The 16,419-nt window shown below is 41.3% G+C and overlaps 1 protein-coding gene across 1 annotated transcript in view; it reads right to left on the reverse strand.

Moving 5' to 3' along the window:
- Positions 1-3,541: 3,541 nt before the first annotated feature.
- Positions 3,542-16,419, reverse strand: part of LOC147026436 (receptor-type tyrosine-protein phosphatase mu-like) — a 458,466-nt gene continuing 445,588 nt past the window's right edge. The window contains exons 33-34 of the mRNA XM_085883577.1: positions 12,638-12,773; positions 3,542-6,034 (exon numbers count right to left, since the gene is read on the reverse strand). Coding sequence (XP_085739703.1) covers positions 5,975-6,034; positions 12,638-12,773 — 196 coding nt within the window. The 3' untranslated portion in view covers positions 3,542-5,974. The remainder of the gene's footprint in view (positions 6,035-12,637; positions 12,774-16,419) is intronic.

The raw sequence follows: 16,419 nt of genomic DNA on the forward strand, positions 1-16,419 counted from the left end.
AACACAGGGACGCCTTAGGACTACCCTATGGTGACCGTGGAAATAGTGCGGCCGCAGTAATTTTTTGGGGGTTGGCAAAATTCATTTTTCATTGATAAGAGCCTACGGCAGCCGCACAACTAACGCAAGCCCACCGTACGCCCTACGTACGGTTGACATGGAACACATCTACGTCATGGCTACGGCTTGTCGAATTGCTACGGCCAACCTAGAAATGAAAAAAAGTTATAACTCCACGCTATAATTCCACGGAGACCCCTACGGCCTGTAAAAGATAGCCATACGCCCCCGGGCCACCCTGAGGCCACCTCAGAAACTCTGCGGCCGCGGCACGTTTCTGTCAATTCAAGGGGGGTATGGCTGCCGTATCCTAGCCGTAGAGCAAATGTGACTGAGGGGTTAGCTGTACCTGGATGGGTTTGAGGGGAGTGGAGTAGCGGCTGAAACCCAAATCCTATCCAGGTTCCTCCTGATGACTCCAACTTTTCTCTTTACTTCTTTGGGTTCCTTCTTGGTCTTCCATTTCAGATACAAGAAAATGTGAAATTTCCAAAACATTAAATTATCTTTTTATACTGTTTGGAGAATTATATTGAGTGAACAAAAAATTTAGGAAAGTACCAAAATTAACGAGCTTCATTGAGCTATATGATTTAATGCATTCACTGCGAGACCTCTCGCCCTGCCCCTCAGAGGGACTGCCTATCCAGAGCGTCTGCCAGATCTGTGCCTATATTTTCGGAGATTTTGCGAGGTGCTCCACAGCGGATCAAAGCAAATCTGGTGAAAAGCGGATATTTTAAAATAAAGTAAAAACGTTTGCGCGACCCCAAACCGATGTACCACGTGGCGTGTGCACAGATGAGCAGGAAACATGGAGCATTTTCCATAATGTTCATTTCATGGGCTTTTGAACTTTGCGATGTCTCCAGTATTGTTCTGCATTAAGCAGAAACTCTTTTGTGGATAAAGTAATTATTTGAACGAATTCATTATATTTCATTGACTACTAGATGTGCGTTGAAGACCGGTTTAAAAGTTAAAGGGATCCTATATGGTAAGCAGTGATGGGCTGGCCAGCCATTCCTTATCAATCATTTAATTGGAGTGCTTGCTCAAGTGCTTAAGCCACTTGCCAAGCACCCATTGTCGATAGTGGTACTGCACTATGTCATTCTGAGTGAGCCGCTCATTCACTGTGGACGCTTTTGCTGCACCACGTCATTCAGAGCGAGTGGTTCGTGCTCCATGCTCCGTCACCCTGAGCGAGTGGTTCGTGTTCCGTCAACCTGAGCGAGTGGTTCGTGCTCCATCACCCTGCGTGAGTGGTTCGTGCTCCATCACCCTGAGCGAGTGGTTCGTGCTCCGTCACCCTGAGCGAGTGGTTCGTGCTCCGTCACCCTGAGCGAGTGGTCCGTGCTCAGTCACCCTGAGAGAGTGGTCCGTGCTCCGTCACCCTGAGCGAGTGGTTCGTGCTCCGTCACCCTGAGCGAGTGGTCCGTGCTCCGTCACCCTGAGCGAGTGGTCCGTGCTCCGTCACCCTGAGCGAGTGGTCCGTGCTCCGTCACCCTGAGCTAGTGGTCTGTGTTCCATGCTCCGTCACCCTGAGCGAGTGGTTCGTGTTCCGTCAACCTGAGCGAGTGGTTCGTGCTCCATCACCTTGCGTGAGTGGTTCGTGCTCCGTCACCCTGAGCGAGTGGTTCGTGCTCCGTCACCCTGAGCGAGTGGTTCGTGCTCCGTCACCCTGAGCGAGTGGTCCGTGCTCCGTCACCCTGAGCGAGTGGTCCGTGCTCCGTCACCCTGAGCGAGTGGTCCGTGCTCCGTCACCCGGAGCGAGTGGTCTGTGCTCCGTCACCCGGAGCGAGTGGTTCGTGTTCCGTCACCCTGAGCGAGTGGTTTGTGCTCCATCACCCGGAGCGAGTGCTCCGTGCTCAGTCACCTGGAGCGAGTGGTTCGTGTTCTGTCAACTTGAGCGAGTGGTTCGTGCTCCGTCACCCTGAGCGAGTTGTTTGCCGTATTAATGTGTTTTCTAAATTACCAAGTCAATTTGTTTTTCCACCCATCACACGCAACTGTTTATAAAGATTAATGTTTGTGAAAATATCCCTGAAACGTCTACATAAATGCAACGTTGTTTTTCGGTGAAAGCTACTCAAGGTTTTTGGGTTGTGTTCAGTAAGTATTGTCATCGGTAATCACACTGACTCCATCCTGACGATTCTTGAAAAATTGCCAATATTGGCTAAGCATAAGTGTGTGTGTGTGTGTGTGTGTGTGTGTGTGTGTGTGTGTGTGTGTGTGTGTGTGTGTGTGTGTTTTTTGTGTTGCTCATAAAGCACAACATATTCTCTCTGCTCGCTCTCCTACCCCCACCTCTCTCTCTGTCTCTCTGTCTCTCTGTCTCTGTCTCTGTCTCTGTCTCTGTCTCTGTCTCTGTCTCTGTCTCTGTCTCTGTCTCTGTCTCTGTCTCTGTCTCTGTCTCTCTCTCTCTCTCTCTCTCTCTCTCTCTCTCTCTCTCTCTCTCTCTCTCTCTCTGTCCCATCCTTACTCTACCCTCTCCAAATATACAGAACAGCACCCTCCTCCAACACCTCCTTCACTCTCCCCTCCTTTCTCTCTGTTTGTCTCTATCTCTAAACATATCCAGAGGGTGGTTATGTCTGGATGGTGTTTCTCTCCAGACGTGTCTGGGTGGTGTTTGTCACTGGCCAGCTTGGCTCCATACGTGTCCATGCGGTGTTTTTATCTGGCCAGCTTGGCACCCGATGTGTCCAGGCAGTGTTTGCCTCTGGACAGCTTGGCTCTGGACGCATCTGGGTTGTATTTATGTCTAGGCAATGTTTGTCTCTGGAGGCATCCAGGCGGTGTTTGTCTCTGGACGCTTCCATGCAGTGTTTGTCTCTGGAGGCGTCTATGCAGTGTTTGTCTCCAGACGTGTCCGGGCGGTGTTTGTCTGTCGAGCGTCTGGACGGTGTTTGTCTCAGGATGCATCCAGGCGATGTCTGTCTCAGGACGCATCCAGGCGGTGTTTGTCTCAGGATGCATCTGGGCGGTATTTATGTCTGGATGGGAGATTGTCTCCGTACTTGTGTGTGTGCATATGTATGTATATACAGTATATATGTATGTTTGTATATATATATATATATATATATACATACACATATATTGTATATGGTATGGTGGAACACTATGGTGCATGTTGTGTTCATTTTTTGAAGCACATGGAAGGCATTTGAGGAAAGAGACAAGACAAAGTTTGGAGAGATGTGTGAATATAGAGATAAACCAGAAATGTATGGACACAATGATTTTTTTTATGACCATAGCCTTCCAGAGGTAAGGTAATATGAACTGCACAACGATGCTAATACAGTAAGAAGAATGGGCATCAATTACTCTGTATATGCTCATAGAGTCAATTCTGTCCTTACAAATATATTTAATCATGGTGCTTAGAGGAGATATATGATCGTACTTTCTTCTTCTTGTCTTTATGACGGAGAGTTGCCTTCACACTAGCGATTAAACAAATGACAAATTTGTAGTCCATTTCAGTTTATTATAAAATGTGAAGAGTTGATAGGAAGTTTACTGTAAAATAAATTGTTATTATTAAACATGGATGTTTCTGATGTGCCTTCTTGAGGCATGCAACTAAGTACAGTCCTTTATTAAATCACAAAGCGATTGACTTTATAGTGGACCAGCATTTTTATTGCGTCCAAAATCTTCATTATGTCTGCCAGGTACAAGGGATATTTATAAGTTGAGGTAACTATGATATTGTATGCTGCAAACCCAAACTCTACACCTCCAATACGAGAAAGCTCGTGGTGCCACACAAACGTGGAACTAGCTCAGGTAAAGGTGTGGTTAAGGCGTGCAGGTTTAGGCCGCAAAATGTAAGATATGGACAAGGAGAAAATTTGCAATGACAGAACAGACTGCTATGTGGGATGTTCAAAAGCGTTATGCAAATGAGATTCCCAGAGATGTCCAAGAAATGACAACTTTTTTATTCCTCAATATCTATACCCAAATCTTATATAAAGAGGAAGAAAAATATTTGCTTAATACCTATGTATATGTATTTAGATATTGTGGAATTATAAAATATAATTGTCATTTCTTGGAATCTCGTGAGAATCTCATTCCGAAAATATTTTGAACGCCCCTCGTAATGAGAACGGTGTGTTAACAAGTGTAACCCTAAACAGTCACGTGGATTCAGGATCACTAACTGGTGGAAAAGTAACAAAAAAAATACCAAAGTAACCGACAAAAAAAATAAATAGACAAATCTGGCCCATCACAAACATACATTACACACAAACATCTTTCATCTTTCTTTTCCCATTGATATCACCACTGGAAATGAAATGGAGTGGCTTCTTCAAACATCCATCTCACTTTGAAAAACAGAACACATTTACAACACTCTCGTCCACAGTCACGGTTGATATAAACACATTCTTTATTGATAACTGACGAATGTTCAATCCATAAGGAAGGATGAAAGAAAAAGAATTTTTTTTTTTTGCAAAACTTCCCGATGTTGTTGCCTTGGCAGATGGCTAGAAAATGACAATGAATAGACACTGAACAATAAATAACATAGTGCTGCCATTTGGCATGATGTGGGACAGGGGTGTTACCGTTTCATTTCCTGCACGCAATGGACAATTACAAAGTGACAGTGAGTGGTAACCGAATAATAAATAGGGCTGTAACCATTTGGCATGACGTGAAACACTTATGACTCTCTTTGGCGTCTCGCAAATGCCACACGCCTTGTCATCTTAGATATAGCCAGTAGATCGCACAATTTTGAAGCCACTCCGGATGTCAATGTGTACTCGGAGTTCACGAGACCATGGACAGATTGAAAATGAAAGTATAAAGAACAATAGTCCTCTAATGATTTTGCCAGTTTCCTTTTCGAATATGGGTACTTACAAAGTCTGCAAAAAACGTCAATGGCAATACAAGAGCATTACCTTCACTAGAAATCTTTTTTTGATGCAATTTTTTTTTTAATGTTTCTTTACTCAAATTCAGTTTTGGTCACATTCATCTCCAAAACAACAGAACCCACACATTGCACTGACAATCAGCCTGCAAGGCTGTTTGAAGGCTGCCACCAAGCCTGGACACAGGGCCCAAGTGCAAAGAAGCCAGGGTTCGCTTAAAGGCACTACCCAATCAGACACTAGGAGCAAGACTGAAGATGTCCTTCAGACGACTACCGGTAAAGAAGGCAGCTTCGTCTCAAATGCTTACATTTAGAGCATCTCGCCATCATTACACATGATCATCTCGTGATACACCGCAGAGGTTTCAACACAATTTATATTTTTCCACTCCTTTCGTTGTGCCGATATTCGTTCGTTCGTTCCACTCCCATTAGTTATTCGTTCGTTCCACTCCCATTAGCGCCAATGTAAAATTGGCTGTTCAAGCAAGCCATGTGATGGCGTAGAGATCAGCTATTTTCCCACGGCACATTTCCAAACACAATTACAGCAGCGAAAGCATTGACATAAAAAACACAGACCAATAAAACGACAAAATATTACTTGCAAATACCCGTGGTAACAAGTGGATGCAGTAGGGAAGAATTGATCACCCTTCCAAGCGAGTCAGATGAGCAATGCTTAGTGCAAATAGAAAAAAAAAATCATTCAGCTCTTGCTGCCGTGCTGTATGGACATGCCCGGATCACCATTGTGAACTTACATCCACTGTACAAACAAAACTATATTCCCGAACATGGGTGGTCACGCCACGTTTCAGATCCCGAAAGAAGTTGCTTCCGGATTGGTGTGCTGAGGTTTTGTTCTATTCATTTGGGGGCACTGGTGTGTCAACATGTGCCTTGGTGCAATGGAGACTTGGAAATCAAGTACAAGTTGTCATGGCCTTGGAATACAGGCCCTCCTGCGAGTCGAGTCTCTCGCAAAGACACTGACATTCACTGCTGAAACTCGTTAAGAAATTCCAGTGCCGCATCGTAGCAGAATCGATATTGCTCCTGGGGGAAAAAAACCCAAAAAGAATGTGCAAAATAATAAAAGAAGTACCAATTTTTTAAAAAATATATATTGAGATAATAAGCAAAGTGTAAGTGCTTTCCATCTTTTTGTCTAACAACAAAGATTGGTTTGAATTCAAGCCAAAGTGAGGCCCACACTGAACAATGGCAATGGTTTACATCTTTGTTGTAGATTCCATAAACAATCCAAGCAGGAAGGACATTTGTTAAGAAGCCTCATAAATTTTTGGAAATATCACATAATTTAAATTTGATCTGAAAGTTTCTGTTACACAATGAGGAATTACCCACAACGCATTGGGTTCGTATCGCCACACAATACGACATAAATTTCATTGTACACGCACCTGTTTGAGAAAGGTGAAATAATTTATTCCAACATAAATAAAAATAATTGCATCAAAGATCGCTGCCCTAAGATCCCTGGTGTTGCTGTTCTTGCATGGCATACACCCAGACATGCACCCAGTTTAGAATATTCAACATTGGCAATTCAACAAAGGCCCAGTGCAGCATTTTAGGTGATTGAGAATAAGCATTGAAGAAGTGCTGATCAAGGATTAAAAGATGCTGTGCACACTGTTAATAACATGCTATACTCATTTGGGAACCTTTACTTCAGAAGACCAAAATAAACAGCAACAAACCCAAATGAATGTGACATTTGAATGCTGACCAGTAAAATAGTGAATCATTTGGCAGTAGGGATTAAAATCATAAGAAGACAAGTAAAGGGGAAGATGGTTGGTGGTATTGGAAATAGTTTGAGGATGTCTGAGATAGGTGTGAGATGTAGGTTATTTTTTTTCCTTTATATTTTTGACAATCCAATTAGGCTGCCAGGATAGCCTTGAGGTATGTGCACTCGCCTCTGAGCTGTCTCGCCCGGGTTCCAATCTTGGCCCAGCTATAAACTGTCACCCTGATGTTTTGCATGCAAGACGATGCATGTGCATCATTCATCGGATGGATATTAAAACTGGGCATCCTATCTGCTTGCATTAGTTGGTGAACTTTAAAGATCTTACGGTGTCTTTTGCGAAGAAGAGGTGACTCCTGCCTTAATGAGCAGCAAGGGGCACTGTATCAGCGCCAACTGAATAATGATGCAACCATCTGCCTGAATTCAGAAATTAATCCCAGTCCAATATGCATTTGTTAACAAATATAAAGGCGCTGTCACACCTTGACGATTTAGCCAGCAATGGCAACTTATAAAATGTATGTAAAACGTTGGCGTACGCTGAAATTTTGATGTTTTTTTTTTAAGTTTTGGTCGTCTTCATAACGTGTTGGTCGTATGCATAACATATTAGTCACGGGCACAGAACGTTTCATTGTCTAATAGATAACTTATACCAACGAATGCTTAGCCTGATGTCGGCATTCACAACCTATGCCCAACGATAGTTTAACTTAGGCATAGCACGCTACACGTATCGCCGACGAACTCGTGGCGAAGCCTGTTAAAAACCTGCCGCACGCCGACTTAAATCATAACCGCCTGAGAATTGGAAGTGTCAACCACGCAGTCACACCTTGACGATTTAGCCAGCGTATGCCGACCTATGAAAAATTTGCCGAACCAAGCGGGCACATGTCGAATACGGTATGGGTAAGTTATGTATACGTTAAGAGCATGCTGAAAAACGATGAAGTATGCTGTCATATTTCGTGGTACGTCTCGTACGTCATGAAATTTCAGGCATGTTGAAAAGGAGGAGAGGAGGAACTAAGAATAAGACATGAGCAAACTGAAGAGGCAATCGGATGTGACGTAAGGCACGTGACGAAATATCGGAAGTTATTGTTGTTGTTTTTTTAAACGCTGCCAATACACCATTATACGGTAGCTGTAAATTAGAAACACGTTCAGTAAGTTCTGTGGTCGTCCGGAAGACGTCAATCAAATACGTCAACATACGTAAATATGCGTTGGAGGTAAGTTACACATAGGTTCAAAGCACGTTACTCATAGGTTAGAAATAAGTTTTGGGTATGCTAAGCATTACCTCGACGTGTTTCGACTTATGAGTAACTTACAAGTAACGTGCCGCGACGTGTGTCAACGATCGCAGAACATGCCTTGACGTGTATGCAACGATCGTGTACCGTGCCTACAACATGTTACTCATAGGTTATAAATAAGTTTCGGGTACGCTAATCATTACCTCGACGTGTTTCGACTCATGAGTAACTTACAAGTAACGTGTGTCGACGTGTGTCAATGATCGCATAACGTGCCTACAACTTATGGCCAGCGTAGCGGAATGTGCGAGTCATACGCTGGCATACGTCGTAAAATTTCAAGCATGCTAAAATTTGAGGACAACCGCAAAGTACAACGATGAAAGCCAGCGTACTACAACGTATGGCAGTATTTTTCAGCGTGCTCTTAACGTATACAAACTTACCCATAATGTATTCGACGTGTGCCAGCGTTTTAGACAAAATTTTCACAAGTCGGCATACGCTGGCTAAATCGTCAATGTGTGACAGCATCTTAACATTCAAAATGATGCTGCATACTATGGCTAACATATATATATATATATATATATATATATATATATATATATATATATATATATATATATATTTATATATATATATATATATATATATATATATATATATATATATATATATACATACTGTATGCTTGCAAGAACATCAAATAAAATCAAAATATTAAATACGTTGCAAATACTTTTTCTCTGAACCAAAAAATTGTTAACCAAGAATATTATTAATTTAAGCTCAGATATGTGATATTGTTATGGATCTTGTCTAAAGGATAAATTGGGCATAGATTAGAATAGTTATTTCATAGAGCATGTTAGCACAAGTGTGATGTAATTATTGTAATTAAAGAGTTAGTGTTAAGTGGTGTCTCGCAAGCTCTTATCTTTCCTGCCAAAATGTCTGTTTCTAAACCCTCGCTTCCCCACTCCCCACATTCTATGACTTGCCAAGATGTTTCTGTCTATATATGGTGTTTTCGTTTCAATAAGCAGCCAACCGGCACAGCCTCTCGGCACGGTTTCTGCGGTAAGCCGAAGGGTGCCAAACAAGTCAGGTGGTATGATATGGCTGCATGTCTGGGTGTCATGTCAGTGCATCCCATGTGTGAGCTCAGTGAGCCAGGGGGAGTAAACAAGAGCAGTGCAGCTTTGAGGTGCATGGCTTCTGGATGACTTCTTCTTCGAAAGAGAGATTCGGAGTTCTGACTGTTCTGCTGTCCTGCAGGTTTGTTTGCCTGTCTATTTGTCTATAAATAATTTGCCTGTCTATTTTTTTTGATCAATCAATGGAAAGTGTTAAGCTTCTTGAACTCTGGTGGTCCCACACATCTTGGTAGTCCCATGCAGCACTCCGGTGTCTCACCCTCCCCGGTTGGCAAGCGAAACCCACAGCGGAACATACACGCTGAAAGACAAGTCCAGCAAGCCACTGTAAAGATCCCTCATGTGAGGGACATTCCCATGTGGACAGGGTATATTCTCCCTTTCTCTCAGTCATGTCTTCTTCTTCTTCTCCTCTCCTCTCCTCTCCTCTCCTCTCCTCTCCTCTCCTCTCCTCTCCTCTCCTCTCCTCTCCTCTCCTCTCCTCTCCTCTCTCCTCTCCTCTCCTCTCCTCTCTCTCTCTCTCTCTCTCTCTCTCTCTCTCTCTCTCTCTCTCTCTCTCTCTCTCTCTCTCTCTCTCTCTCTCTCTCTCTCTCTCTCTCTCTCTCTCTCTCTCTCTCTCTCTCTCTCTCTCTCTCCCTCTCTATTTTGTCACCCGGATGAATGAGCATGGCGTTATTAATTAAGTTCTGTCATGGTTCCAAGGACGCAAAGGGATTTATTTCAGCATTCATTTGACACAGTCTAATTTACCGCACATGCGGTCAGATTCTTCTTATTATTCTCTCCCACCCCAGTTTATTGCAACAAATCTCCCTTGTTAATGAGAGCCTGAGTGTGTTCATTGGCCGGTGACTGCGTAACACATAGCAAATTGGCAGAATAATCTGTTAAGTTGGGCTGTTGTGCAAGTGAAAAGGAAATCGTCTGTGACCACTTCTGACAGGCTGATTCATCATGGGATACAGTTTTGCACCCAAAATAATGGGTGGACACGGAGACCTCTCATCTCTTCCCTGCCCAGCGGTGCACGCGTAGTTGAAGAGCTGAAACTGTTACAATGTGCTTTTGTGTTAAGATAAGCAATGCTCAAACTCCAAGGGCACAGGGATCATAGGAGTCCAGATCTATAAGCAATAAATCAGGAAAAGATGTTTCAAAAATAAAAATGCGGGTAGGTCAAAAAACCCCCGTAAATCCCCTTAATGAGCACAGATTTTGATGCAGTCGATACACTTTGGTACATCATGGGTAAAGATTGTTGTGGTCAAGTTTCAGGAGGAACTTGGATATGATTTGGGTTGCAGTCACTCCTCCACGACCCTCAAAGCCCATCCAGGTGCAGCCAAGTGGGCTTTACAGAAAGATTTCTACAATAATTAACTTCTCCTTAGAGAGATTAGATAATGATAGAGAGGAACAGAGGAAAAGAGATGAAAGAAAAGAAAAAGCAAGAATTAGAATGAATAAAGAGACATGTGAAAAATGTAGAGAGAAGTGTGAAAGGAACAAAGAACAAAGATGTCAGGAAGAACCCTGATAGATAGCTTTCAGCAGTTACTCCCCAGGCTCAAATTCAGCAACATGTACAAGCTATCAGAGGTCCATCTGTTGCATCTGTCTCAGCAGATTTGGGATCAGATGATGCAATCAAACATGGAGTATGTTGTTCAACCCTGGCAAGTGAAACATTCTCACCCAGTTGCTTCAGAAGTACAGCCAAAATAATTTTCCTCTATTTTTTTGATCAATGGAAAGTGTAAAGCTTTTAAAACTTTCAGTCCCCATTATCAGTCATGACCTCTCCTGGGCAAACCACATGTGAAAGTTGGCATGCAAGTTCAACTTGCTGCAGACTCGGTACCCTCTATTGTGCCAAGTCTTTCCTCAGTAAATATAAACTTTTCAAGGCTGACAAGGCCTTTGTTTGCAGTTTGATGGAGTAATGCTCTTTCCTCTGGGCTGGAGCCCCCACATCATAGCTCACTCCTGGAAGCTGGGAATTCCAAAGCTCTCCTTAGTATTGGCATGGCATTTTCACAAAGAAATAGATGAACAGGGTTCATTGATCTCTGTCATCAGACAAGTTGGTAGCTTGTTTTCTACCACCTATTTGAGTCTTGCTCCCACTGTTCTTTCAAGTCATCTGCTCCTCTCCAGCCCCTCCAGGATACATTTCTTCTTCCAGTAACTTTCACCTCGTTACCCTTTCAAAATGCAGGCTAACTCATCACCTTCACCTATTTGTTCCTCTTTTATCCCGATGCAATGACCTCGCTCAGTCATTACTATTTCACTCTCTCCCAGGGCTTCAAAACGGCAGAACCACATCATATCGTCTTCTGTTCATCCTCGTGAAAATTTTCAATCCCAATTAAACTCAGCCCCCACCCACTTCCCCTCTTATTTGCAAGTTATGATCGTTCATTCTCTCTCTTTTTTTTCTCGGCTCCACTGCTTTTTTCTGTTGGTTCACCCACCTGTTCTTTTGTGCTCAGCCGTCACCCGCCCCCACCACCCCTCTCTCACTGCCAGTATTCTCTCCTTATATTATCTGACACCTTGCTCTTCCATAAGCCGATGTTTTCTCGACAAAAAAGCAGAAGAAGAACAAGAAAAATAAACCAATGTAACCCGCAGGGTGACCCGTATCTTGCCAAAAGGTGACCACGTGTGACTTCTTTAAGGTCACACTGTGGTGAACAGAGCTGCTATCCACCAGGAGCGACTCCTTGAGGAATATCTGCCTACGAGAGATTCCGATGAGAATCGTTCTACAGATTAACCATGAAAAATATGCGTTTGCCTCATAACGTCACCAAATGACATCATAATGTCTCAAGCTTGACATATCTATAAAGCACTCATCGAGGTGTTCAATTTGAGGTACCACACGATATGGTTCCTAAAACTTGAAAATTTGACCTTGGGGTCAAATATGTTTGACCTGAGGCGCTAACCATGAAGGTCAAGGCCAATCGCCACCAAAAATTAATCAGCTGAGTGCCAGACCATGAACTATATTCCCATGAAGTTTGAAGACGATCCGATCAAAATTACTCAAAAAAAATAAGGGTTTTGTCGACTCCCCTGATTTGCGACAAAGTGACCTTGACCTTTGACCTTGAGCTTCAAAATTTTATGCGCTGAAAGGGACCTCTATAGGCCTCTGATATGCAAAGTTACAAAAATTTCCAATGATAACTGTGCTCTGCAGAATTTTTATACGTGATTACAGACAAAAAAAAAACATACAAGCTGACGAACATATCTTGCAAAAACTTCGTTTTGGCAAGATAAAAATACGACCTCTTGGTGACAGATGACCACAAAAAACTAATCACCAACAAATCCAAAATCATGACTTCTCAATACAAGGTGAAAATATAAGTAGGTGAAAATATAAGAATAAAAACAAAAAATAGAACACCTTGAACATTAATATTATTTGACTTACCAGTGTTTCTACCAGATTTGGTTTGTTGTTCCTTAGCGTTTTCATCGATGTGAATACATCCACCAGGTTTTGCCCTTTGATCATATCACACACGATGCTGATGGCACAGTATGTCCCGCTGCGGCCACCACCATTGCTGTAATTAAAACAAACACCAGCGAGAAATTGGAGGAAGCACTCTGACATCAAGCACTCATTTTTCTGATGGTACACTCTCCTCTGGCTGCCTGTAAATTTTCTTGCCTGCACCCTATGCTGTGGAAGCAGTGCAACTATAAACATCCTGCCAAAAATTAGGAAATGCAAAGATTTGGCAACATTTGTTGGAGGCATAAAATAAGATGTTTTTGAAGTAGGTGTCACTGAAGAGAGATTAGGTTGTTAGGCTGTTGGAAGACATTTGTCAAGAGAGTGTGTCAGGTATAGCAAGAAAGGAAATAGTGGGAGGTGAAAATATTAGTGCAAAATATATAAAAATAAAAATCTCATCTGTGTCGGAAGGAAGCGGTTCAACTTGGCATTGTTAATATGAAATAGGCAAAGCCTAAAAGCAAAAGAAACCCTTTAGAATAACCCTTTTGAACTACCAGAGAATTAACCTTTTGAAGCTAATAGAATTAACATTTAGAACCTTATAGAATAAACCTTTAGAATTATCGTTGAGAACCCTGTGGAACTTATTCGAATTACCCTTCAGAACGATTTAGAATTACCCATTAGAATTTATTAGATGACCCTTTAGAACTTATTCGAATTACCCTTTGAACTCTTGAAAACTTATTGGAATTACCCTTCAGAAATTAGAATTACCCTTTGGAACTTATTAGAATTACCCTAAAGAACCCTCCATAATTACCATTTAGAACTGTTGAAAACTTATTGGAATTCCCCTTTATGCAAATATTTTGTGCAAAAATTAAAAATCTCACCTGTGTCCAAAGGAAGCAGATCAGTTTTGCATTTTTAATAAGAAATAGATGAAGCCTAAAAACGAAACAAAGCCTTGAGAATTACACTTTAAAACCCCAGAGAATTAACATTTAGAACCATATAGAATTAACATATAGAGTCTTATAAAATTAACCTTTAGAATTACCCTTCAGAACCCTTTGAAACGCTTCAGAATTACCTTTCGAACCCTTTAGAATTACCCTTTAGAACGCCTTAGAACACTTCAGAATTATCTGCTAAAATTACCTTTTAGAATTACCCTTTACAATTACCCTTTAGTAATATCCTTCAGAATTACCTTTTAGAATTACCCTTTAGAAATACCCTTTAGAATCCTTTAAAATTACCCTTTAGAATTACTGTTTAGAACCCTTTGAAACCCTTCAGAATTACCTTTAGAACCCTTTAGAATTACTCTTTAGCATTACCCTTTAGAATTACCCTTTTGAATTACCCTTTAAAATTACCCTTTAGAATTACCTTTAGAATCACCCTTTAGAATTATCCTTCAGAATTACCCTTTATAACTAAGAATTACGCTTTAGAATTACCCTTTAGAATTACCTTTTAGAATAACCCTTTAGAAGTACCCTTTAGAATTACCCTTTAGAATTACACTTTAGAATTAGCCTGGCATTAGCTCAGTGGTTAGGGTGGTGGCTTGGGATCCTAGGGTCCTGAGTTCAAGCCCCGTCAGCTGCTGAATTAATACACCAGGGGGTTGACTCAGCCTGTCATCCTTCCGAGGTTGGCAAAATGAGTTACCAGTTCCAGTGTGTGTACTGGTAGAGGGGCACTGCATCAGCGACACAGTCGCGCTTCAAGAAATGATAACTACCCCGGCAGCTAAGCTGCCATACAACCACCACCACCCTTGATAATTATCCTTCAGCATTACCCTTCAGAATTACCCTTTATAATTACGAATTGCCCTTTATAATTACCCTTTAGAATCCTTTAAAATTACCCTTTTGAATTACCCTTTAGAAATACCCTTTAGAAATACCCCTTAGAAATACCCTTTATAATTACCCTTTCGAAAAACCCTTCAGATTACCTTTTAGAATTACCCTTTAGAAATACCCTTGAGAATCCTTTAAAATTACCGTTTAGAATTACCCTTTCGAATTACCCTTTAGAAATACCTTTTCGAAAAACTCTTTAGAACCTGTCGAATTACCCTTTCGAAATACCCTTTAGAATCACCCTTTAGAACCTGTAGAATTACCCTTTAGAATTACCCTTCAGTATTACCCTTCAGAATTATCCTTTATAATTAAGAATTACCATTTAGAATGACCCTTTCAAATGACCCTTTCAAATTACCCTTTAGAAGTACCCTTTAGAATCACCCTTTAGAACCTGTAGAATTATCCTTTAGAATTACCCTTTATAACTAAGAATTACCCTTTAGAATTATCCTTTATAATTTAGAATTACCCTTTATAATTACCCTTTAGAATCTTTTGAAAGTACCCTTTGGATTCCTCTTTCGAATTACCCTTCAGAATTACCTTTTAGAAATACCCTTTGGAAATACCCTTCAGAATCACCCTTTACAACCATCAGAATTACCCTTCAGCACTATCCTTTAGAATTACCCTTTATAACTAAGAATTACCCTTTAGAATTACCCTTTATAACTAAGAATTACCCTTTATAACTTAGAATTACCCTTTAGAATTACCCTTTTGAACAAATTAGAATTAAACATGGTGGGTTGGTAAGGTTCTTCTTCTTCATTCTAGACGGACTATTGGAAGGAAGGACATACTCAAATACTGAAGTGGCTTCACCGCTTAAAAATCAAGGTTGGAGAAACTTCAGGACTATTTTAAGCACTTTCACATCAGGCTCTCATTTCACAACGTTCAATGCAAGGTAGCTTAAACGCTTTTCCTTATGTATCAAACATGGAACCCGGCAACAAATAAACTGAAATACCATTAAGAAAAACAATAATCTCAGACATATGCCGATATTGAGTTGGACACAGAAGATTATGATGTTGAGGATAAGACGGAAGTTATGTCAGTCGTGTTTAGTTGTAAAATGTTCAGCCTCATGAATGATGTGATTGATGTTTGAGTTTATTTTGTAACAGAGAAGGGATAAACATCCTGCTTTTTACATTCATAACATGAAGACAGCCCCTTTCCTCGCCTTAAATTATTACCTCCATCACAGAAGGTGGACGGAGGTTATGTTTTCATCCTTGTCTGTCTGTTTGTCTGTGCGCAGGATTTCTCAAAAAGTTGTGGATGGATTCAGATGAAATTTGGTGGACAGGTTGGGTGCGTGATAAGGACGAATTGGTGAAGATCTGGATCTGGATCTGGATACAAGAATTTTTTAATTTTTTTTGAAGTGATTCTTCACCATTGAGAGATGGGACCAAAAGTGATATATAGTGTGATATCTCAAAAAAGTTGTGGACAAGTTATGACAAAACTAGGTGGACGAGTTTGTTATGTGATAACAACAAGTCAATTAGATTCTGGTTCAGGTCCGGATCCAGATCCGGCCTTTCAATGGGATACAATACATAAACTGTTCAGCCTGGTGGAGGGTATGCGCTCTACTGAGTGTCATTCTAGTTCACCATTGTTGGGCAATCGGGGTGAAAAAAAATACATCCTCAATTGTATATTTTCATTATTTATGATTTGTAGACACAACACATTAGAATAGTCTAGTAGAACAACAAAACATAATTATCCCCAAGCTTTTTGAAAAAAAACGGGGGGACATTGCAAATTGGCTCTGTCTGTCTGTCTGTCTGTCTGCCTGCCTGTCTGTTCCTCCATCTGTTAAGCTATCTACTCCTAAAT

Source organism: Eptatretus burgeri, chromosome 5 (genome assembly GCF_056783735.1).
Source record: "Eptatretus burgeri isolate ZD-2024b chromosome 5, Ebu_testis_v1, whole genome shotgun sequence".
Taxonomy (NCBI): domain Eukaryota; kingdom Metazoa; phylum Chordata; class Myxini; order Myxiniformes; family Myxinidae; genus Eptatretus; species Eptatretus burgeri.